This window comes from Lacerta agilis, chromosome 2, assembly GCF_009819535.1.
Source record: "Lacerta agilis isolate rLacAgi1 chromosome 2, rLacAgi1.pri, whole genome shotgun sequence".
NCBI classification, from domain to species: domain Eukaryota; kingdom Metazoa; phylum Chordata; class Lepidosauria; order Squamata; family Lacertidae; genus Lacerta; species Lacerta agilis.
Genome location: NC_046313.1, coordinates 104,030,806 through 104,055,522, shown reverse-complemented (window position 1 = coordinate 104,055,522; position 24,717 = coordinate 104,030,806). Strand labels below are relative to the sequence as shown.

Here is a 24,717-nt window from a genome sequence, read left to right as displayed (position 1 = left end):
CCCAGTAACATCATACATACATTACAGGAGGGTTGTAGCCCAAGACCACTACCCCAGATACATCATACCTACAGCACAGAAGAGGTGGTCTACAACAGAAATCTGAGTGTATTGTTTATCTCCTGTCTGGCAGGTTATCTGATAATGCCTTATCCAATTGCCTTTCCTGGTAGCCTGGCCATTCCTTTGAGATAGTAATCACTTAATTCCTGAGACAATGGGAAGGTTCCCTCTCCCCCTCCCTCCTTGCAGAGAAACACCTGGTCAGCCTGGGAGTCAAAATGGCTCCTGGACTGTCCTCCTGTGCTGCCCCAGATATGTGGCTCACACATTTATGTATGTGTTTGCTTGGCACATTTATGAACATTTATTGGGGGATCCAAGGACCCCTCGGCCTCTAGGAATTGGCTCCGGTGGGTGGAATGCAGTATAGGAGGCAGGGCCGGATTTCAGTTTGATGAGGCCCTAAGCTACTGTAGGTAATGGGGTCCTTTATATGTCCAGCTGTCCTTTGTCAACAACAAATTGTCACTTTTTTGTGTTGAATATACGCTATATGGTAATTTATGGACCTAATAGGTATCTAAAGCCATTTGCACATAACAAATAGGAGCCTACACAACACAAAACACTGTTGCTGTAAGTTTTATTTTATTTGTTCTTTATCTTATATTTTGGAAATGTACATCCAGTTTTTTCCCTTTAAATTTTTTTGGGGGGCCCAAATGAGTGGGGCCCTAAGCTATAGCTTGTTTAGCTTATACGTAAATCCGGCACTGGTAGGAGGGATTTATGAGAGTCACAAAATGCAGGCACGCAGGAATGGGTGCATTTTAGCCAAAAGTTAAATGCAATTAATATTGAGACATTAAAAAAAACACAACCCAATAACAGCACCAAAATCTACACCCTGGGTCTCTGACTCTTACATCACCAGCCAGCAGTCCCAGCACCGCAGCTGGAGACAGAGCCGCTGGCGCTGGCGACGGGTCCCCGCCTGAGCCCATCCATCCATCCCTCTGGCCAGATCTTCCAAGCCGCTCCGGAGAGGAGGCTCCGTCCTCGGCAGCCACCAGAGGGCTCTGGGTATGGCTTGGGGAAGAGAGAGAAACGCGGCTCTTTCTCTCTCGCGCTCTCTCTGCGTGTTTCCTCCGGGCGTTGAGCTTCCTCCGGGCGATGCAGCTGAGAAGCGGGCCGGATCAGCTGCTCCTGGCGCCCCAGCCGGAGTGGGGAGACCTGCCTGCCCTAGACGGGACGGACGCCTCCCTTGCCGTTGCCCGGCAAAGGTGGGAAGGTCTCCGGCACGCAACGAGAGCCGATCCAGGGCTGCGGGAATGCCCTGAGATTGGGGGGGGGGGGTGTCAGGAAGCTGAAGGCAAAAGACTGGGGTGGGTGGGGGCGGTGGAGGGAGGGGCTGCGTCTCATCCTGCTGCCTTGATCACCTGCGCGCCACGGAGCTGCAGCCTGCGCAGACCCCCAAAGCTGTGCGCGCACTCGCTTGACACGGAATTGGCCACCCCGGGAGATGCTCCCATTCACAAGCAGGTTGGTGAAAGAAGAAGGGGTGACCCCCGCCCCACACTTTCCACGGGTGGTCTACTATGCGATGAAAAATTCTCGGCTGCCATCAGCTAAGGATTTGCTGTTCACTGGTGGCGCATGAGGGCATGCTTTCGTTTAGTGATTTTTTTTTATATAAAATAAAAAAACTGTGTTTCTTCATACAATGCAAGCTCTGCCGCTTGATCTACGGAGAAGGCAGTTAACACGTGTAAATGATAAAGATGCAAGACGGAATAAGAATGGGGTCTCTGTAACAAACGGATGGACCCCGGAAGGGAGCAAAACCCAGGCAGAATTAGAAACAGCAACTGTCCCAATTTTCTTGGATAAAAAGAGTTTGTAGTACCTTTTTTTGGTATGTTGACCTATTGCCTTGTTAAAACCAAAACCAAAAAATAAAAATCCTTCCAGTAGCACCTTAGAGACCAAATAAGTTTGTTCTTGGTATGAGCTTTTGTGTGCATGCACACTTCTGCAGATACACTGAAACAGAAGTGAGAGAGTGGGGAGGGGTATTACTCAGAAGGGTGGTGGGAATGGGTGATTGGCTGTTATTGCCTTGTTAATCATTGCATTGCAAAGCACCCTGAATGTATTATTATTATTATTATTATTATTATTATTATTATTATTATTATTATTAAATTAACTTTGTATACCACCCAGGGCCGTCTCGTCATAGATGCTGGGTGGCACGCCGCGTCCCCGCAAGCCCACTGGCATACCGGACGCCCCCTACTCAACCCGCCCCCACGGGCGTGCGGGCGTTCGCGCGCCGGCGGGCAAGTTGCAAGCCGGCTGCCCTCCGGAGCCCCAGCTGGAGCGCTGGGAAGGGCGTGCAAAGCCCTGCGCCGCTCCAGCGCCACGCCCCTCATCCCCCGCTCGCCCACCCCCGCTCCCGAGGGGCAGCCAGCGCGGGAGGGAGGCGGGCGGAGAGGCGGCACGCTGGGGGGCGCCGAGGGATCGTTGCGCCACAGCAGCCGATCCCTTTAAGACGGCCCTGATACCACCCTATGCCCACAGGTCTCAGGGCAGTTCACAACATAAAATCACAATATAAAAACACAAATATGTTCTGTTCTAGAATAAACAAAGACTAAGCGCTTCCACTGTCACTATTTTGCCAGGAAATTTGGGTTTGCGCAATTAAAGCGGATTCAAGCTCTGGTGCAGGTGTGGGAAACCTTTGGCCCGCTGCATGTTTTGCGGGACTACAACTCCCCATCAACTGCAGCAAGCATGGCCAATGGCCAGGGGTGATGGGAGTTTCAGGGAGGCAGGCCAAAGGTTGCTGCCTACACTGCCTCTGTACAACTAATCTTTAAACAAGAATGGCTATTTGCAGTTGGGAAAGTGACTTGGAAATAGGCTGAAAAGTGTGGGATTAACGAACGACACCCCACAAACAAATCTGAATGAGTGCTCAGTGAAGACCAGCCACCACGTAAACTTCAGTTAGGATGAATGCTGAATAAATTATTATGGCACAAACTTTCACAGGCTGTAGATCAGGTTCTCAGTTGCATGAAGAGTAATCCTGCATTGCAGTTACATATACATATTGTATAGGTTGTAAACGCAGGACAGTGTATAGACAGTGGTATTTACATTATGAAAAGTGCCCACCCGTCCTACTCTGGTTAACACTTCATGTATCTGAGAAAGTGGGCTGTATGTAATGCACAGAAGCTTATGTCATAATTTGCTTATGCCATTTGTTTAAGAGGGCAATCCTATGTCAAGATCTGCCAGGATGAGCAGCACACAATTCAAAGTGTCGGTGCTGAACTTTAAAGCCATAAATGTCCTCAGTCCTGTATACCTGAAGGAGCATCTCCACCCCATCGTTCAGCCCAGACACTGAGGTCCAGCTCCGAGGGCCTTCTTGCGGTTTCTTCACTGTGAGAAGTGAGGTTACAGGGAACCAGGCAGAGGGCCTTCTCGGTAGTGGTGCCCTCCCTGGGGAATGCCCTCCCATCAGATGTCCAGGAGATAAATAACTATCTGACTTTCAGAAGACCTCTGAAGGCAGCAAACAGCTCAGTTCGGGGGCAGCTCGTGGGCCGGTTAAACGGCCTTCATGGGCTGCTTCCAGCCCATGGGCCTTAGGTTGCCTACCCCTGGGTTAGAAGGAAGAAGGCTGACAGAGGATAGATGTGGGTTGGTGGGTCACCCTCATGGACTAAACTGCACTGCCAATAAGTTAAAAAGAAAACATACCCTGAGCCATTTGTGATATCCGAGTGACCCATCTGAGATATTAAGCCCCTGTCTGGAAGCACTCAAACGTGGTCGCCCCTCTGGAAACTGTCAGATACCTAGAAGGTCTCAGGAAAAGAACCCCCTTCACCAGGAATCTAAAGGCCAAGGTGGGTGGAACAAGGTTGGCCTCCCAGGAAGGGAGCTCCTCAATATTGGTGTGGTGTTGCCGTTCTGTGTTGTCATGTGATGGTGGGGCTGGAGAGACCGAGGCTGGCATGGAGAGCTTGTTTCCTTCTGGATGTTGCTGGACTCCAGCTCCCGGCAGCCCCAGCCCACACAGGGATTATGGGAGTTGTAGTCCCAGGGTGTGGCCCAGGGGCACATGAAGCCACCAACTTGCTGAGGCTAAGCAGGCCTGGGTCTGGTCCGTGGCTGGAAAGGAGAACACCTGGGCACTACACATAGTCTGCTTTGGGTCTCGTGATGGAAGAAACCTAGCATATACAGGTGAAACTCGAAAAATTAGAATATCGTGGAAAGGTTAATTTCTTTCAGTAATTCAACTTAAAAGGTGAAACTAATATATGAGATAGACTCATGACATGCAGAGCGAGATATGTCAAGCCTTTATTTGTTATAATTGTGATGATTATGGCGTACAGTTGATGAGAACCCCAAATTAACAATTTCAACTTTGGGTTTTCATCAGCTGTACGCCATAATCATCACAATTAAAACAAACAAAAGCTTGACAATATCTCGCTTCGCATGTCATGAGTCTATCTCATACATAAATTTCCAGTAGCTAATGAAAACAATTGCTTACATAAATGGACTTTTTCACAATATTCTAATTTTTCGAGTTTCACCTGTAAGTATAAGAGGGAAAATGTCCCTAATGTCCCTTTATTTATACCTAGTCTGTTGCATTCTAACTTTCCTTTCTTTCTGATTTTTCACCAGTCACCGCAAAGAGCCAATCCCTGCTACTCAGGTAGGTGTGCAGTGCTGGTTTATAGTTCAGGCAGGTGTAACCAAAACCCAGGTTACACAGAGACTTGGGTCTCCGACTGTTTTTGAACTACAATTCCCATCATCTCCAGCTAGGAAGACCAGTGGTCAGGGATGATGGGAATTGTAGTCCGAAAACAACCAGAGACCAAAGTTTTGGAAACCCTTCAGCGAAATGTCTTCAATGCTCCAAGTGCACCCCAAGTTTATCCTGGCAGGAATGAGTCACTGGACTCTGAAAACACCTATCTCTTTTCTGGAAGGTGTGTGGAAGTGCGTAGAAACTAGTCTAAGGTGCAAAGGTAACATTTAAATGTGTTGCTCCGCCCACCTTTGCCTCTGGCCCCCGCCCACCTCTGGCATGTGGCCCTTGGAAAGCTGCCCAGAGGGAAATATGGCCCTCGGGTTGAAAATGGTCCCCCGAACCTGCCATGTGGAAGAAAACATCCATTCAAATGTTTGCCACAATGTGCAGGTCAGTATTGGCCCCGACTTGGTGGAACAGTCTTATCACAAGAGACCAGGGCCCTGCGGGATTTGGCATCTTTCTGCAGGGCCTGCAAGACGGAGCTGTTCCACCTGGCCTTTGGGTTGGTTTCTGTTTGATACTTATGCTTCATTCTTTTATTGGTGGGCTATTTGAAAATGAGACTGCAGTTTTAATTTTGAATTTGTATTTTAATCTGTATTTTAAATTGATTGTTTTTATGTTTTTGCTGTGATTTTAATTAGTGTTAGCCGCCCTGAGCCCGGTTTTTGGCTGGGAAGGGCGGGGTATAAATAAAAATTTATTATTATTATTATTATTATTATTAGGTCATATCTTGGGGTTGTTTCCCCCCTGCAGCCTCCAAAATCAACGTCATTCACGCATGGGCAGGAATAGGGTTAAGAAAACGTGCGTTTCAAATTGGGCAGGCAAGTTTTCCTCCAGGGCTAGTTTGATAGATGGGCAAACTTCTCCTTACAGATGCGAGAGGCCTCCGAGACCAAAGGTGCGCTTCGCAAGAGAGCAGGGCCTCTCCACCTGAGCCCTCTGCTGGAATATCATGCAGGATAATTATGAGACGCTAATCTCTCTGGGTAAGAATCCCAGCGGTGCCAGTGAGGCAATTCTGGACCCTGGAACATGAGGACCTTCTCCTTTTAGACAGCCACGTGCATTACCTTCCGCCATTGACATTTTCCTTATTCTGTCGCCGCCATTCCATTCTTTACAACACCTTCTACATTCCTGTCGTGTCAGAGCAAAAAGGTAAAAAAAAAAAAAAAAAAACATTTAGCCATACTTTGGTTTTTAAAAGAAACAGCCTGCAAGACAGCCTGTTTTTATTGTTATGATTATTGCTGTAATATATTGCTGTAATATATGGGACTGGCAGTGAAAGCCTATAGGTCTCTACTAAGCCCCAAATAACTCAGTGGGCAAGGGTGAAAAGGAAGCTGCCTTTATCTCAAGTCAGGCTATTGACCCCTCTAGTTCAGTATTGCCTACACTGATTGGCAGGGCTCTCCAGGGTCTTAAATCGTTGTTTGGTTAGCGGAATAGCAGAACTATGGGCAGATAAGTGGATTCCGTAAAGACACAGATGGCAGAAAATGTATTCAGTGTAGATTTACTAAGGCATCCACCTTACCGTTTGTCGCTAGCAGGGGCGGAGCAAGGGGGCGGGAGGGCCACCCCGGGTACCGCCCTGGGGGTGACACTCGGGGTGGCGCCCCGCCCCCGTGATCAGCGCCGTCGGCGCACGGCAACTTTTAAGGCTGCAGCGTGTGAACAGCAGCACAGCGTCTGTGCTGCTGTTCACGTGCTGCAGCCCACGGAAGGGGGGCCGGCCACTCGCGCCTGCCATCTTGGGTGGACATGGACAGTCCACCCGGGATGCTGTGCACGTGCGCCGTGACATCACGGCATGCACACTCTAGGGGGCAGCGCACCACCCCCAGGGGGATGCCCCTGCTTTTCCGCCCCGGGCAGCAAAGCGGCTCGCTACGCCCCTGGTCGCTAGCTCCCTAGCAAGGCAAAACCTAGCTCCTTTAGAACAAATCCAGTTTCAAAAAAATCCAGTCAAAAATCCAGTCAAAAAAAATATCACACCTCATGAATATAAATGCCAAAATGAAAGTAAGAACAAGAAGTACAAGTAAGTACAAGAAGGAGGAGTACGTGAGCTCCCTGGCAGGCAGTTGATATAGACTGTCTCCGGGGCAAACGTCCTTGAAGTTTGGAGATAGGGCAGTAGAAAAACAACAGCTGTGCGCTCCAGAGCACTTGAGAACCTTTGAAAGCAGAATGTACCAGAATGTTCTGGTGGCTTCTGCACTTAGAAAACATATTCCCTGATGCATTCGGCCTTCGTGGCGTAACGCAGCCACTACGTAAGGCAGGGAGGAGAGTGTTGCTGCACCGAAGAGGGTTTGCACTGGAAGAATGCTTTAGCATGGGGGAAGTTAGCCAGCGGCATCTCAGTGCTCAAAGCCAAACGCCAGCCTGCCTTGTGTCCTGACGGCATCCTCTCATCTTCCTGTTAGCAGAAGAGATGGCCATCAGCCTTCCCCGGATCACTGCGCTGGCCGACTCACATCGCAGAGGACTGGCGTCAGGTGAGTCCCATGCAGTAAATGTTGTGCTCTATGAAAAAGCAGCAGCAACAACAACAACAGAAATTCTTTGCTGTATCAGAGCGTGGTGTAATGGATAAGAGCGGTGGACTTGTAATCTGGTGAACCGGGTTCGCATCCCCGCTCCTCCACATGCAGCTGCTGGGTGACCTTGGACTAGTCACACTTCTCTGAAGTCTCTCAGCCCCACTCACCTCACAGAGTGTTTGTTGTGGGGGGGGAAGGGAAAAGGAGATTGTTAGCCGCTTTGAGACTCCTTAGGGTAGTGATAAAGCGGGATATCAAATCCAAAGTCGTCGTCTTCTATCAACCCACATTCTGCACTCAGAAAAAAAATTCTGAGAGCTGGATCAGAGGCAGTGATGCTTCTGAACACAGATGCTGGAAACCTCAGGAATGGAGAGGGCTCATGTGCTCAGATCCTGCTTGTAGGCTTCTCATAAGCATCTGGTGGGCCGCTGTGGGAACGGATGCTGGACTAGTTGGGCCATTGGCCTGATCCAGCAGGACTCCTCTTACATTCTGACCTAGGGGTAAGCCCCAGCGAATTCGGTTGGATTGACTTCTGAGTAGATACAGTTAGGGTTGCCCCGTAAGTTGGTGGCTCTCATAACAGCACAGTCTGGCTGTGAGCAGTGGGACTTGCTTCTGAGAAGACCTGTATTATGATTGCACTGCAAGTGTTGCTTGAGCAAACGTGCAAAGGAAGCTACCCCAGCAAGAAAGAGGGATGGGGCCCTGTTCATGGTACTGAAATGCCAGGTAGGGACGCAGGTGGCGCTGTGGTCTAAACCACCGAGCCCCTTGGGCTTGCCGATCAGAAGGTTGGTGGTTCAAATCCCCGTAACAATGGTGAGCTCCTGTTTCTCTGTCTCGGCTCCTGCCAACCTAGCAGTTCGAAAGCATGCCAGTGCAAGTAGATAAACAGGTACCGCAGTGGCGGGAAGGTAAACGGCTTTTCCATGCGCTCCGGGTTCTGTCACGGTGTCCCTTTGTGCCAGAAGTGGTTTAGTCCTGCTGGCCACGTGACCCGGAAAGCTGTCTGTGGACAAATGCCGGCTCCCTCAGCCTGAAAGTGAGATGATTTAATCCGTCCAGGGGTCCTTTACCTTTTTACCTTTACTGAAGAGCCACCTTCGTTTTCTCATCAGCAGCATTTCCACTTTCCAAACCTGACCTGCTCTCCTGGATGGACCGAGGGGAAGACCCATGGGTTCCAGATTTTCAGGAGCCGGAGGGAAGGGAGATGGCAAGTGAGTCTAGCCCAGGTGAGGAACCAGCATTTTTAAAAAATGGAATTGAACTTCAGAATTCAAAGGCAGCTCTCCTGAACCAGACTTGTGGTCTATCCTGGCAAGGAATCATAGAATTGTAAGGGACCACGAGGGTCACCCAACCCCTTGCAGTGCTGTAATCTTTTTACCCAATGTGGGGCTCGAACCCACGACCCTGAGATTAAGAGTCTCATGCTCTACCGCCTGAGCTATTCCAGCTAGGTCCGACCTGAATGAGGTGGTGTGATAAGTTGTGTCCCTTTCAGTCACTTGTAGCATATCTAGGACTGGTTCTCATCTACATGTTCAACACTCAATAACTCTGTTGGTTATCAAGTGGTGACTTGCATGTGTGAATGAGCCATTGCAGATCAAATACCAGACAGAGAGATTCCCACCCCCCCACCCTGCAACTCTTCCCATTCTGGCATTGGAGGATGCAGTCAGATGCCAGTCATTAAAGACTAAGTGATTAAGTTGTTGGAATGGATTTGGAAGGTAGGGTAGCATACATTGTTTATTAATTACCCTTCCTCTTACTTGCTTGGGTAAGATTAGCATCTAGTTTAGCAGAGTTAAGAATACACCATCCTTTCCAACATTAACATGGAAACTTGAGACAAGGTTGTGCAGCTGTCTAGAATTATCCAGGATGCCTTTTTGCAGACCAGAGTTTCATGAGAGACTTTGCGTGAGAGACTTTGTTTTTCCATCTCTGCAAAATAACAACACAGAACTCTGTAATGTAAAAATATAATAATATTATTTGCTTACATAAAGTTGCACACTTGATTCAAGCAGAAAACAGCAGTAATTAAGTCAGGCAAAAAATCTTTCTAAATTACAAAATACATGGCTTAGATTAGGGCTTCCCAAACTTGGGCCTCTGGCTGTTTTTGAACTAAAACACCCATCATCCCTAGCTAGCAGGGCCAGTGGTCGGGGATGATGGGAATTGTAGTCCAAAAAACAGCCAGAGATCCATGTTTGGGAAACCCTGGGTTAGATCAAACATGGTGCCTGTGTTCAGGAGCACACAGACCCTGCATCCTTTCCCTACGGCTGCATGAGAGACTATTCCTCAAATGGGAGGAAGTGATAAGGATTATCTTCCTATTATTACCCTTCCTGCCTGGGCAAGCAGAGGATATGAGCTCACAGAGTGCCCTCTAGGAATTTACAGAGAACTCCATGTGTCTTCACCCTTTGCTCACCTTGCAAAAATGGAATTTCTATTTTGACCTGGAGCATCATTTCCCACATAAGTGATGCAAATAATAATAATAATAATAATAATAATAATAATAATAATAATAATAAATTGTACCCCACCCATCTGACTGAAGTTCCATTCAGTTAAGTTATGGGGTGTGTGTGTCAAAAATAGGACTTATACTGGAACAATATGATTTTCGCAGCTGCTGTTGAAGTCGTAAAACAATGTGAACATAGATCTTCGGGAGCTTTTTGGTAAAAGTTGTAAAACAATGAACCACGTGATGGAGCAATGGAGAACTTTTGAAATAACGATGGGATATTAGCTCTGGCCAAGGCATGATGGGAGCATCGGCTGGGAAAAGATAGACATAACATTTTACAAGGACAGGAAGGAATACCACGGACAGAATAATTGTCACACACAGGAGGAATAAGGATACAGCTTCACCTATAAGTTTATAAATCGTGCAGTGTGTCAAGATGAATGGATGCCGTTAATATTGCAGCTGTTAAATAAGGAGTGGTTATTTTGAATGGAATGGAATTGAGAGGAATAATATCTTGGAACACAGAAACAAAGTACCGTAAATTATCAATTCTAGCAGACGGGAACCGAAATTATATAATTTGGCATTTGAATGATTGGGATTAGTAATTGTATTGTAATTTGGCATCGTTATAATGAGGCTAGGGGACGCGGGTGGCGCCGTGGGTTAAACCAGAGCCTAGGGCTTGCCAATCAGAAGGTCGGCGGTTCGAATCCCCGCAACGGGATGAGATCCCATTGCTCGGTCCCTGCTCCTGCCAACCTAGCAGTTCGAAATCACGTCAAAGTGCAAGTAGACCCTTCATCACACACACAGCCCAACAAGACAATGACAAAAATCTACCGACAGGAAACAAATCAATATGGCTAACCTGATCCAAAACACCCACCAACCCCACTCACACAGGAAACCAAAGATCACCACAACCAACCACAAATGAACAACCACACCCTACGCCAACCCCGACCTCTCTCACCGCCAAAGGAGCACAAGCAAACAACAGAGAACCTACACAAACAATGCTGGCACCAAACCCTACTCATATTAAGTAAAATAGAAACATCGTCACCCCACCCCACCTATCTCCTCATCCCACCCACCTCTCTCCCCCTTTTCTTCCCAATGTCTCAACAACAAAAACTGATTTGTAAAAATGTTATATGGAAAAATACGAGAGGCATTGCACTACCTTTGTAAATCAAGAAAATCTTTAATAAAAAAATTTTTTAAGTGCAAGTTGATAAATAGGTACTGCTCTGGCGGGAAGGTAAACGGCATTTCCATGCGCTGCTCTGGTTTGCCAGAAGTGGCTTAGTCATGCTGGCCACATGACCCGGAAGCTGTAGACCGGCTCCCTCGGCCAATAAAGCGAGATGAGCGCCGCAACCCCAGAGTCGTCTGCGACTGGACCTAACGGTCAGGGGTCCCTTTACCTTAACCTTATAATGAGGCTACCATGGATTATTGTAACTGAAAATTAATAAAAATTATTGTCAAAAAACAACAACAGTTAAGTTATGGTGAAAGGTGTGCCACAGAAGGCAGCTCACATTTGCTTCATTTGTCTTAGGTGATGAGCTGAGAAGGAAGAATGAGGATACCCATCAGCAAGAGGCTTTGAGCAAGACGGACATGCAGACAGAGAGCACCCTGGACAGGAGTCCAGTAGAGGGAGAGAGCCAGCCAGAAGGGAGACCGAGGCGCACAAAAGCAGCAGGAGGAAAGGCAGAGAAGGAAAAGCAGGCCGTGAGCGCTTCCAAACTCCTGTTGCCCTCTGGGAAGCCACAAGGGACCAAGAGGGGCCACCACTGCCTCGAGTGCGGCAAAAGCTTCAGCCAGAAGTCCAACCTCCTCAGGCACCAGAGGCTTCACTTGGACGAAAGGCCCCACAAGTGCGACGGGTGCGAGAAGAGCTTCTCCGAGGCCGAGGCCCTGGCCAAGCACCGGAAGTGCCACGCGGGCGACAAGCCATACAAGTGCGAGGACTGCGGGAAGAGCTTCAGCTGGACCTCTCACCTGGAGCGGCACCGGAGGGTCCACACCGGGGAGAAGCCCTACGCCTGCAAGGAGTGCGGGAAGGCCTTCAGCGTTGGGTCGCACCTGGAGAGGCACCGGAGGATCCACACGGGGGAGAAGCCGTACCAGTGCAAAGACTGCGGGAAGAGCTTCACCGTCAGCTCCACCCTGGCGCAGCACCAGAGGACCCACGCGGACGACAAGCCCTACCGGTGCGGGGACTGTGGGAAGGGCTTCAACCTCAGCGCCAACCTGGCCGCTCACCAGAGGAAGCACCTGGGCCAGAAGCCGTACGAGTGCCCCGACTGCGGGAAGAGCTTCAGCTTCACATCCCACCTCGAGAGACACCAGAGGATCCACACGGGAGAGAGGCCCTACCAGTGCACCGACTGCGGGAAGAGCTTCAGCCGCAGCTCCCACCTCTACAGGCACCAGCGGATCCACACGGGCGAGAAGCCGCGCCAGTGCGTGGACTGCAGCAAGAGCTTCTACCTCAGCGCGGCCGCCCTCCATCACCTCGGGACGTCCCCGGCAGGGGGCAGGGACCCCACCAAATGCGCCGACTGCAGCCGCAAACGGGCCGCCCCCAACCCGCCCTCGCCGCCGCCTCCCTCGCCGCCGGCTTGCAGCGAGAAGCCCCACAAGTGCGCGGACTGCGGGAAAGGCTTCGGCCAGAGTTCGTCGCTGGTGAAGCACCAGAGGATCCACACGGGAGAGAGGCCTTACCAGTGCCCAGAGTGCGGGAAAAAGTTCAGCTGGTGCTCGGCCCTCATCAAGCACAAGAGGATCCACACGGGCGAGAAGCCGTACCGGTGTGAAGAGTGCGGGAAGGCTTTCAGCGTCAGCTCCCACCTCGAGAGGCACCAGCGCGTGCACTCGCCCGACAGGCCCCACAAGTGCGACGAGTGCGGGAAGACCTACGGGGAGCTGGCGTCTCTGGTCAAGCACCAGAAATCCCACGCGGCCGAGAGCAAGCGCTACGGGTGCTCCGACTGCGGGAAGAGTTTCAGCTGGAGCTCGCACTTGGAGAGGCACCGGAGGATCCACACTGGGGAGAAGCCTTACGCCTGCGGGGACTGCGGGAAGAGCTTCAGCGTCAGCTCCCACCTGGACCGGCACCGGAGGATCCACACGGGGGAGAAGCCCTACCGCTGCAACGAGTGCGGGAAAAGCTTCAGCGTCAGCTCCACCCTCCTGCAGCACCAGAGGACCCACTCGAGCGGGAAGCCCCACAAGTGCAAGGAGTGCGGGAAGCGCTTTGTGGCCGGCGCCCAGCTGCTGACGCACCAGCGGACCCACCGGGGCGAGAAGCCGTACGAGTGCGCCGCCTGCGGCAAGAGCTTCGGCTTCGTCTCCCACCTGGAGAGGCACCGGAGGGTCCACACGGGCGAGAAGCCGTACCAGTGCCCCGTGTGCGGGAAATGCTTCAGCCGCAGCTCCCACCGCAACCGCCACCAGCGCACGCACGCGGCCAACCGGGCCCCCAAGGGAGGGGTGCGGGGAGGGGCCGAGGGTGGGAAAGGGGGCTCCAAGCGCTACAAGGAGCCGCCCCCGGGGGTTCCCGAGCCCGCTCTCTCTATCATGCCGCCCTGGTGGGGCGAGGGAGACAGGAACAGCAACCCGCCAGCTGCCATCACATGGCCCGAGGTCCCAACTCCCTTCCAAAGCCCCGTCCCTAATGCCCCCCATCCTGGGGGTCTGCAGGGATGGGGCGTGAAGGGGTTCTTGCCCCCAGATACATGGAGACTGGGGGAAAGCAGCTCGGGCTGGGCGGCCAGCCTTGCCCAAGATGGTTGGCCACAACTCCCCCCCACCTCCTAACTGGGCGATGGACCTCAACTTCCAGATCTGTTCTTTGTTTGCGGGGTGAGACAGGAGAGGAGGTGTCCATCTTTTCTCTACCACCCCCCCTCAGCTGCTGCTGAAAAAGTGCAAGGTAACAGCTCTGCTGGGACTGTACCATTTCAGAATGGGTGTTTGTGGGCATGGAGGAAAGACCACCTGAGCACTTCTTCACATTAAAGAACGAAACAAGACTCCTGCATGTAGACAGCTAGTGTTTTGGAAGAGGAGAAGGAATCCCAAGGAGGAAGCTGTGGGGAAGCTGCTTGTGGGCTTCCCATACAGGCCTCTTCTTATGGTGTTTCCGTGTTCTGAGAGGGCCAGATTCGACCAAGCAGTTGTGCTAGTGGGAGCCAGAGCAAGCGGAGCCTGCTGGATCAGGCCAGCAGTCCATCTTGTCCAGCATCCTGTTCTCACAGTGGCCGACCAGGTCAAGGAATCCGGCTAGGGCAACCGGGGCTTTGACTCCCCAAAGCAGCTGGCGGGTGGGGTAGGGGGGTGTCAGGAGAGCCCCCAGAACAGCACACGGCTGGGGAGGGGAGAAGGAAAGCGGAATTGGTTCCACCTGGCAAGCAGAAATGGAACGATTGTGACAGCGCAACGCTGAATGCCACACAAGAGTTTCTTCGATGTTGAAAGGTGCAGCAAATCCTGTGTCTAGAGCCGGAACAAGACATTTTGCTGCCTGAGGCAGAGGAGAAGAGGATGGCGCCAACTCGACCGGGAGCTGAGTGTTACTTGAGAGCAGCAGGGGTGCAGGGCAGGCCACATGATGCTCTTTCCCCAACATAGCTAGGGAACTTGGAAGAAACAGCAGTGGGGCTCCTGCCTCTCTCTCCCCCCCCCCCCCCACTTTCAGCATCTACCTCCTTACCTACTCACCTCACTTTGACCAACAGTAGGACCTGCATCTTTTCATAATGAGGCGATACAATCCCAGGTGGACTGTATACCATGTCCTCCCCCCCCCCCCGCCGAGCGGCTGAACTGGCTCACAATGCCAGTTGCTGGGAACAGGCTTAGAGGTTTGCAATCAGCAGAGCAGAGGAGGAATGCATATTCCCACCCAGGCATCCCTCTGTTCTCACGGGCATCGTGGAGCTGGTGTTGTACGCACCTTATTCGAGGTACATAGAATCATAGACTTGCATAGTTGGAAGGGATCCCCCAGGTCATCTAGTCCAACCCCCTGCAATGCAGGAATCTCAACTAAAGCATCCATAACAGATGGCCAACCAATCTCTGCTTTAAAAACCTCCAAGGAGTCATGGGAGTCTGGTTCCACTGTTGAACTGTGCTTACCGTCAGAAAGTTCTTCCAAGTCTCCTTTCTTGTAACTTGAAGCCACTGGTTCAGGTCCTAGTCTCCAGAGCAGGAGAAAACAAGCTTGCTCCGGGTGACAGCCCTTCAGATACTTAAAGACGGCTATCATATCTCCGCTCAGTCTCCTCTTTTCCAGACTAAACATACCCAGCTCCTTCAAGCACTTCTCTTAAGGCTTAGTTTCCAGACCCTTGATCATCTTGGTTGCCCTCCTCTGCAAACGTTCCAACTTGTCAACATCCTTCTTAATTTGTGGCGCCCAGAACTGGGCCCAGTATTCCAGGTGTGGTCTGACCAAGACAGAATAGAGTGTTTCTGTTACTTCCCTTGACCTGGACACTAGACTTCTGCTGATGCATTGCAGATACCAGGTGCATTTTATGGTATCCAGGGGAAGTACTGGGTGATGGGCCAGTCTGACCAAGCTCTGTGGAAGCAAGAAGTGCTGCTTGAGAGTAAGAAAGACGCATGGGATTAAGTCTAGAAATGGGGCCCAGCGGTGGCAGTGGTCCTCTGGGGCAAGTCGCTCTCACGTGAGCATGCAGCCCGAAAAGATCTATGCCTCGATGTTCCTCTGTAGCATGTTGGAAGCTACGGAAAAGATGAGATAGCATGACCTTTCCAAAGGCCGCAGGGGGAAGGGGTCCACAACAGAGTTGACCTTGAGTCCAAAATTCCCACATCTATGCACGACCCTGAATCGCCAGATCCCCACCGTGAGGCTCTTAATCCCAGGGTCATAAGTTTGAACCCTACGTTGGGTGAAAGATTCCCGTATTGCAGGGGGCTGGCTCTTTCCAACTCTACAAATTCCATGATTCTATATTAATCAGCGTTGGGGCTGCCTTAGTGGGAAACCAACCTTGTCCTTTGATGCCCCTTGATTGATCTAAACCTCCTCCTGCCATCAGTTCCTAACAATAAAGTCTCACAGGACCCAGATGAGAAGTCCAGCTCGTAGCAGATTTATAATATAGAACAGGCATGTCCAACAGGTAGATCGTGATCTACCGGCAGATCACTGGATGTCTGTGGTAGATCACTGGCTCCCCCAAAGAAGCTCAACAACTTTGGTTCCCCTAAAAAAAAGCTCTACAACAAATTTGATCTGAATGCCTAAAAAACGGTGTTTTCCTCCTCCCCCAAAAAGCTCAACAATAACTTTGACCTGAACCCCCTAAAAGGGGGTAGGTCACTGCCAGTTTTTAACTCTGTAAGTAGATCACAGTCTTGGGAGTTGGCCACCCCTGATATAGAATATATATCCTAAAGGGGTGTATTTCTCCATAACCAGTTCATTCCACAAATCAGGTCTTTTCTTGGCCCAGCATTCAGAGGATGGGGTTTGAGTAACTGGTTAAAGGAGTCTAGTCTCTTATGGAAGAGGCCATTTCCTCTCTCCCACCCGTCATTCTGAAAAGTGTATATTCTCCCGCCTTGGGCTCTTCATTATATCCTAGCTAATCACAGGATTGCCACTGACCTGAAAAAGGCTGGCCAGCTCCTGTGCCTTTAATAACAGCCTGAGAGGAAGGAATCAGCAGGTGTTGCAAATTTTCACAGCATGGGCATAAACACCAGACATCCGAGCTGCTGCTTAAAGGGGCAGCTATAGAGCTTGTTTGGAAAGATGGGACTCGCCTATGGGGTAAGAGGCAGGCCTGAAACATGTGATTGTGATAAAGGCAGCCCCTGACCATGTGCAAAAAGCCAGGTCCCTTATGCTGAGCAGCCGCTGCTCCTTGTCCACATGACACCTGGGCTTTTTAATAGAGCTAAATAAAAAAAGGTAAAGGACCCCTGAACGGTTAACTCCAGTCAAAGGCGACTGTGGGGTGTGGCTCTCATCTTTCAGGCCGTTTGTCCACAGACAGCTTTCTGGGTCATGTGGCCAGCATGACTAAACCGCTTCTGGCGCAACGGGACACCATGATAGAAGCCAGAGCGCACGGAAATGTCATTTACCTTCCCACCGCAGCGGTACCTATTTATCTACTTGGACTGGTGTGCTTTCAAACTGCTAGGTTGGCAGGAGCTGGGGCAGAGCAACGGGAGCTCACTCCGTTGCGCGAATTCGAACTGCTGATAGCTAAATAAAGAGAAGCTCAGAGCCATGAATTGGGTTGCAATTGCATTGCAACGAGTTGGACTAGATGATCCTCAGGGCCCCTTCCAACTCTACAATTCTATGATTATCAACCAGAGGCCGTCGGGATGGGGAATGGCAACCGTAGAGGACTTAAGCACCACAGGCACACACCCAAACATGTTGTTTCAAACATAATCATGAGCACTAGAATCTCTTTGAAAGTAAATAACCCAGGACCCAAGAGGTTTGGGCTTAAATCTCAGCTTAGTTACAGACTCACTGGGTAGCCTTGGGCCAGTTACGATCTTTTAGACTCTGTTCCCCCTCTGTAAAATGGAAATCAGGATGACTTACCTCACAGAGTTAAGAAGAAGAAGAAAATTCCTGGGCAGGACTATCCTCCCTGCCTTTCATCCACTTCTTCCAGTTTTCCCTCTTCTGTCCAATTTAGGAAACGATGCTGGAGCAATCACGAGGACAGTCTAACCCTGCTGCTAAGACCTACTACGCCTGAATGATGTCAGCAAAGAAACCTTATGGCAACAGTTGTTGTTTTTTGGGGGGTGGTGGAGGGAGTAATGAAAGCCCCAACCAGTTGTGGTTCTGCATCCTTTGCTCTGTAGCACCCTTGCTTCTTCTTATTTTCTATTTTTAAATTATTGTGGGGAAATCACAATGTAACACTTGTCTGAAATGAACTCACTTTATTTGGAATTCAGCACTACAGAATTTTTTAAAAATCACTATTACAATTATTATACTATATGCTATTATTATTATTATTATTATTATTATTATTATTATTATTATTATTATTATATTACGATATATAGGTGAACCTCAATAAAGGAAGAAAACGTCCTCCTTGAAACTCTGAATACCCTCTGCTTTTGTTTGGTTTCGCTTGGCCAAGCTTCTAACAGCTTGGTAACAGGTGGAAATAAGGGAGATGGAAGGTTTCTCTGCCACTGCTTCCCCATACTAGGGGAAACTTCCCCTGTTGAACTTCTGTTGGTTAACTCTTAAAGGCGCAAAGACCTCCCAGGTGGCAAAATAGCCTGGTTTTCAACCAGATGTGTTCCTTTGCAAGGGGAGGAGTGCCTATAGTTGTGGGTGCGAGAGATCTAGAATGGAAAACGTTGTGAAAGGGAGTCCACCCCCCACCCCCGCCCAGTGGTCCCGATCCACCCCGCCACTGCTTTTAAAACAAATTAACAGGGCGACCCCGCTATGCATATGCAATCCTACACCGCCTCTCTCGGGTGAGAGAATCTGAGGTGGTTCAATGGAAGAAGGACATGAGCCTGTTAGTTCTTCAGGTATTAAGACTGTATATTATTGCTTTAAGCTTGGCAGTGACTCTGTGTACTTAGGTTGTAATATTGCTGAGTGTGAGTGGTTTGTGTACGAGTAGCTGACAGATATAATGCTTGAGGCAGTGGAGGCTTCTAGTGGTTGTGTGAAAACGGATGACAAAATTGCATGTATGTTGTGTTGGTTGAAATTCTGAATTTGACCTTGTAGTCATGTTCTCTGAATTTGTTTATTTCATATTGTGGCTATGGGTGTGGGGTTTTCCCCCTAATGTATTTTGTTGCGAGAATCATTTGATATGGGTTGTACTTATTGTACTTACAGTGCGGCTCAGTGGTTAGAGTGCTAGAATAGGTTCTGGAAGACCAGAGTTCAAATCCCCACTGGCCATGAAGCTCACTTGGTGCCCTTGAGCCAAGTCACTCTACTCTCTGCCTAGCCCTACCTCACAGGGTTGTTGTGAGCATAAAACGTTGCTGGGGGTGATGTCTCGTAGGGCCACACCCTGAGCTCCCTGTAGGAAAGGCGGGATATAAAATGTAATAGAGAGAGAGAGACAGTGCATATAAATTGCTTTGAGAACTTTTGGATAGTAAAACGGGTTGACAAAATGGAAATTAGAAACAAGTAAGAAAGCCTAAATTTCCTGGGAGTGGGGTCATTTCCTACAAATAACTTGGCCTGTGTAAATAGGATAGAGAAATTCTCAACAACAGCGGCTCTCAAAGGGTGTGGCAGAAAGATTCAAGGACAAAGAGACATTTAAACATTTTAGTGTTGCGTGGTATCAGAATTAATTTATTTGCAGAATATGATACCTTTTCAAAACGAGAGCAAGAGCATCAAGCGACACTCTTACAAATCACAAGCGATGCTCTTCTAAATCAAGCACTGCCAGGAGTTTGTCTCTCTCTCTTTTTGTTTTCCAATGAATTTCTATCGATAATAATAATAATTTAAAAAATCGGCGTGGCGCAGAGAAAATAAAGTTTGAGAACCACTCTGCTCTAAAAAGCACAATAGCAGTAGCAGCGGCGGCGGCGGCGGCGGCGGCGGCAGCAATTAAAGGAAAGCTGAAGAACCCGACTGAAAACGAGGAAGAAAGCGTTTAGACGAGGAACGGGATGAATAGAGAGCAAAAAGCGGCCGCCGCCCACGCCATTTCCCCCGCTTTGATTTTTTTCCCCAAGGCAATCGAACGAAGCCGGAGGAAAGAATGCGGGAGCCTGATTGGCCTCGGCTCGAGACGGACCTGAAGGGAAACCGCGGGGGGGGGGAGAGCCGGGAAGCGGCACTCGGCGTCCGGCTGCAACTCTGCACCTATATAATCATCGGGGGGGGGGGGCGGTCAGTTGGGGCGTGAAGCGAGGTTTCTGCAAGGTGGCCAGCATTTGAAGGGCGAGTGGGGAGGCTGGAGGAGATGGGGGCGAGGATCGTGGCCCTGGTGCAGAGCGCCGTCTCCCTGAAAGAAGACTTGCAAGCTGAACTGGGTGAGCAGCAGCAGCAGCGGCGCCTGATTCTCCAGGGCTCAGTTACTGGGAATAACTTTTTAATGCCTTCCTACAGCGGCATTGCTTCAGTGAGGGGGTTTCAGGCTCGACGTCTTTAAAAAAGAAAAGAAAAAAGAGGTAGATTGCTTCACCTTCCTCGATCGCAGTTAGGAGATCCGTTCTCTCTTCAGTTGACTGTGCCTCAATCACAGATATGTAAAGGCGTAGTTGGCTAGTGAGGCAAATGCACTCTGCACATGGGCAGATGAGCTGTTGGACATTGTGATTAAATGAAAACGAGGTCCGGGCTGAACCCCTTTTTGGCTATGTACGTACATTTTTACTGTTGTAGTTGTCATTAAAAACTATTTAAAGTGCAACGCCAAACACTTACCGTTCCCAAAAAAAATCTCGGAAGTGAAAGGCCTGGGTAGGAGGGGGCATGTCTTGGCTATGGGTCCTGTACTGCAGCTAAAGTGATGGGATCTTTTAAAGATTATGAGTTAAATATTAGAGTTTGGTGCTTGGGTGTGCTGTTTTTGTTAGTCTGTTTGGTTCTGAACATTTGTTCTCGGGCTCTGAAATCCTCCATTTAAATCTCGCCACCAAAAAGAGAGACAGCCAGCAGAGTAGCTGTTTCCAACTTCTCACTGGGGTGTGTCCAGTCTGCTAAGCACTTGGAGACTTGGAGCTCACCTTGATACAGAGCAATAGGTGCTCATTCTAGCCCAGGAGGATAGGCCAAGTGGAAGCCCCAGTTCTTCAAACTCACTCCAGAAAGGCCAGTTGCCTTACTTTTCTATTCTGTGACTTACCCATCATGATTTCCAGGTAAGGGAGGGATTGGGAAAAGGCCCATTTAATAATAATAAAAAAGAAAGCTTGCTAAGAGGAGACTGTTACCTCGAGTAGACCAGTGCCTTTAAGGTCAGCAAAGCAGGAACTGGGACAGGTGTGAGCCATTGGGCCATTGGGCTGAAATCCACTAGGACAGAGGTTTTCAACCTTGTTGAGTCCATGGCTCTCTTGACCAACTACATTCTTTCTGTGGCACCCCTGTGGGGCTCAGAAGTCCAGTTATGTCACCTCTTCCCTGCAGAGTTGGCAGCCTCTCACCATTTTTCAAACACCCTCCTTTGTCGAGGGCTCCCTCAGCCTCCTCACCCCTCTCCCTGGTAGTCTTCTGGGCAGCTGCAGCTGCCACCCCTGGCCTCTCAGCTGCTCCCCTGCCCCAAAGAGAGGTGCCTCCTCACACTGCCCCACGGGGGCCTGGGAAGCACCCTCTGGCCAGCCCCAGAGGCACCATTCACCTGGGGAGCTTGTAGCCAGGGCTGCTGCAACAAACAGCTGTCCAGGCCTTTGGGAGGCAGGGATACAAGAAGGCATCAAGGCGGGGAGGGAAGGAAAGAGGGACAGAGGCCAGTGTTGCCTGTGGCATCCCTATCATTCACGGCACCCCAGGGTGCCACCGCGCACTGGTTGAAAACCACTGCACTAGGATGTTTTCCTCCACAAGCTCCTTTGTCATGAATAGGAAGTCTGTTGCTCCTGAGCTCCCCCAGTCATTCTCATCTGTCAGGAGGACAAAGGTGTATATTGTTATGCCCCAAGGCCAGCCTGAAAGGTGCTGTCCAAACACTAATGTTGAAATGAGAATCATCTGTTGGGGAAGCATAAAGTATTGGGCTGGGCCCACTCATGCCATGACTGCTTTCTCTCTCTCTCCAAAATAGGGCATGAGTTTGTGTACGAAGAACATCAAGACATCTCTCAAGAGGTCCCTGATGAAGGAGCACAGCAAATTCAGCTACAACCGGCGCTGTCACCACTGCTACCATCACTGTCACCACTGCCACCGCCGCTGTCGCCGCTGTCACCACCGCAGCCGCAGCCGGCAACTTCTCCTTCAAAGGCAGACTCTGGGATGCATCTGGGCAGCGGCAGGGAGCAGCATGCACTGGTGCACGGTAAGAATTCTCTGCTGGCGAATGTGGATTTGGCTGACCTAGAAGCCAAGTGGCTTGACGGGTTCTGTGCTTTTCTCCAGTGGTATAGCTAAGGGTGCAGACATGCTACAGATCTAAAGCACATCCTGCCCACCAGCCCAAGAATCCTGGGAACTGTGGTTTACCCCTCACAGGGCAACAGTTCCCAGCACCCTTAACAAATGACAGTTCCCAGGAGCCTTAGGTTGTTTAAATGTGTGATGTGTAGCAACCTAAGTAAATAATATTGTGTCCTCTCCCTCTGCCTGCCTTTAGATGGCCATGTTTATACTTATAAGCAGGCATAGGCAAACTCGGCTCTCCTGATGTTTGGGGACTACAACTCCCATCATCCCTAGCTAAGAGGACCAGTGGTCAGGGATGATGGGAATTGTAGTCCCAGAACATCTGGAGGGCTGAGTTTGCCTGTGCCTGCTTATAAGCATGGAATTTGGGTGATTAGCAACCCTGTATTAATTTATCCTTCCCCAATCCAGTGCCCTCCAGAAGTTTTGTACAACTCCAATTGAGCCCAGCCTGCATGTCCAGTGGCCCAGGGATGATGGAAGTTGCAGTCCAGCAATTCCTGACGGGCACCTGGATGGGAGAGGCTGCTTTAAGCTACGTTTCAGAGCCTGGGTCTGTAGTAGTTGAACTAGGACCAAGGAGGTCCAGATTCATATCCCTATTCAACCTAATAAAGGTAAAGGGACCCCTGACCATTAGGTCCAGTTGCAGACGACTCTGGGGTTGCGGCGCTCATCTCGCTTTACTGGCTGAAGGAGCCAGTGTACAGCTTCCGGGTCATGTGGCCAGCATGACTAAGCCTCTTCTGGCAGACCAGAGCAGTGCACGGAAATGCTGTTTACCTTCCCGTCGGAGCGGAACCTATTTATCTACTTGCACTTTGATGTGCTTTTGAACTGCTAGGTGGGCAGGAGCTGGGACCGAACGATGGGAGCTCACCCCGTCGCGGGGAATTGAACCGCCGACCTTCTGATCGGCAAGCCCTAGGCTCTGTGGTTTAGACCACAGCGCCACCCGCGTCCCAATATTCAACCTAATAGGGTAGGATAAAGTGGGTTTGGGAGGAGAATCGTGCCAGCGCTCAAGGCAGCTTTGGAGGAACGGTGGGATATAAATGAGTTTCTTCTTCTGCGCAGATGCCATCCTGAAGAACCAAGAAGCTCTCTGCAAGGTCTTGATGAACCAGGATGCACTGAGGACCCTTGTGGACAGGCTCCAGAAGACCTTGTCCGCCATTGAAGAGAGGCTCCAAGGCATTGAGCAAGAGATGAGCATCCTTTCTCAGTTCACCCAAGAACTCAACCAAGTGGGGAACGAAGCTACCTGGAGCTGAACGGTCTCATCCAAGTAGCCCAATGACTTACCTGGTTACCATCCAAATCACCTGACTTGCACCTAACTCTCCTACTTGAAGTTTCAGCTCTACCACAATTCTTCCAGCACCTACAGAGAGAATTTTCTGTACGATACAAAAGCAAAAGATTCTCAGTACTCAAGATCTGATCTTTACAGACCAAAAAACACTGCTGCAGTTAGGAAAGATTTCAATCTGGTTTGTGTGTATCTCTTTTCCCTTGGATGAAGATGTGGTTTATCTTAAAACATGATCTGCCTCAATCTAGCCTTATTTAAAAAAACAACAACCCAGTTTGGTCAAAGAGCCTCATGGTTCTCTGAAGAAGCTTCTTGATGCTGAGTCATGAAGTCTGGAATGTGCCCAGCTGATAAAACTCAAGCCTTCCAACCAGAAATAGAAACGTAAACAGCTTCCTTTTCTAGAGATGCCTGCTTCTCTGCTTTTGCCCATCTTCATCCTAAATGCCACATGGAAAACCTCTTAGCGAGGGTGTGCTCACCTTCAAAACTCGAGGGTCAAGTAAGAAATGTGAGCCAAATGTGAGATTTGTAGCTATTAGCTTCTTCTGTTCTCAGCTTGGTTTCCACTTCAACCACGATAAAGGCAAGGAAGCCAATGTTTTTGGACACGATCTTGAACATTGCAGCGCATTGAACTCTCGTGTGCATCAAATCCCACTAGTGGGTTTTAATGTCATAGTAATCTGAGTGGGTTTTTAATTCACAATACTCCAGATGGTGAGCTCACAGGTCTTGGGGTTGCACTGTTGCACTTTCCGTAAGCTTATAGTGTGAGATAGCAAATGCGCTCTCATGCAAGGGGCGATTCCCCCCCCCCTTCATTTTACTGAAACTGTTGTTCGAGTGCTTTGGAAGAATCAGTGCAATACAGAGAGCTATCACTGTGTCCGATGCCAGCCTGCTGACCACAGTGGTCGTATCCCTGGTCATTTACACTGCAAGTGCCGATTGGACAAACCGTTGTTTAGAAAGCTTCATGTTGGGTATGGTTCTTTGAGTGGCCTAAATAGTGCTGTTAAGCCGGGCCACAAATCAGAAAAGTAAATTTGGCTTGCAAGAAAGGGGGGGGTGCTCCTCCCCAGGTCTTTCCTGCCTGTCTCCTCTGGGATGAATGGGAGGCTGATTACAGATCCCTCCTTGCACTAATCAAATTAACTTCAGTTGATCTTGCAGCAGAACCATTTGTTGTCATTATTCCTAGGGGTTTATTAAGCATGGTTACACTTCATAGTGTGTGATTGGCACTATAGCCAAGCCCTCCCTCTGAATATGCCAGCCTGAATATTTTTGGAGCACCCACCTGTGTGGAAAAGGATG

General features: G+C 49.8%; 1 protein-coding gene and 1 non-coding gene across 5 annotated transcripts; one reads left to right on the top strand and one right to left on the bottom strand.

Annotated features, from left to right (window-relative positions):
- The first annotated feature begins 1,418 nt into the window (after window positions 1-1,418).
- LOC117042042 (zinc finger protein 345-like) lies at window positions 1,419-13,823 on the top strand. 4 transcript variants are annotated; one of them, XM_033141492.1, is made up of 6 exons: window positions 1,419-1,545; window positions 4,729-4,759; window positions 5,747-5,859; window positions 7,312-7,380; window positions 8,550-8,666; window positions 11,508-13,823. In XM_033141492.1, the coding sequence occupies exons 3-6, from the start codon at window positions 5,826-5,828 to the stop codon at window positions 13,772-13,774; spliced, it is 2,487 nt and encodes an 828-aa protein (XP_032997383.1). In that variant the 5' UTR covers window positions 1,419-1,545; window positions 4,729-4,759; window positions 5,747-5,825; the 3' UTR covers window positions 13,775-13,823. The 4 variants fall into 4 exon arrangements, with proteins under 4 accessions (XP_032997383.1, XP_032997384.1, XP_032997381.1 ...); XM_033141493.1 differs by having other exon boundaries at window positions 7,309-7,380; window positions 8,550-8,651; XM_033141490.1 differs by having other exon boundaries at window positions 7,309-7,380.
- On the bottom strand, window positions 8,819-8,891 carry TRNAK-CUU. The gene has a single exon. It is a non-coding gene; the product is annotated as a tRNA-Lys (tRNA).
- Window positions 13,824-24,717: the final 10,894 nt, after the last annotated feature.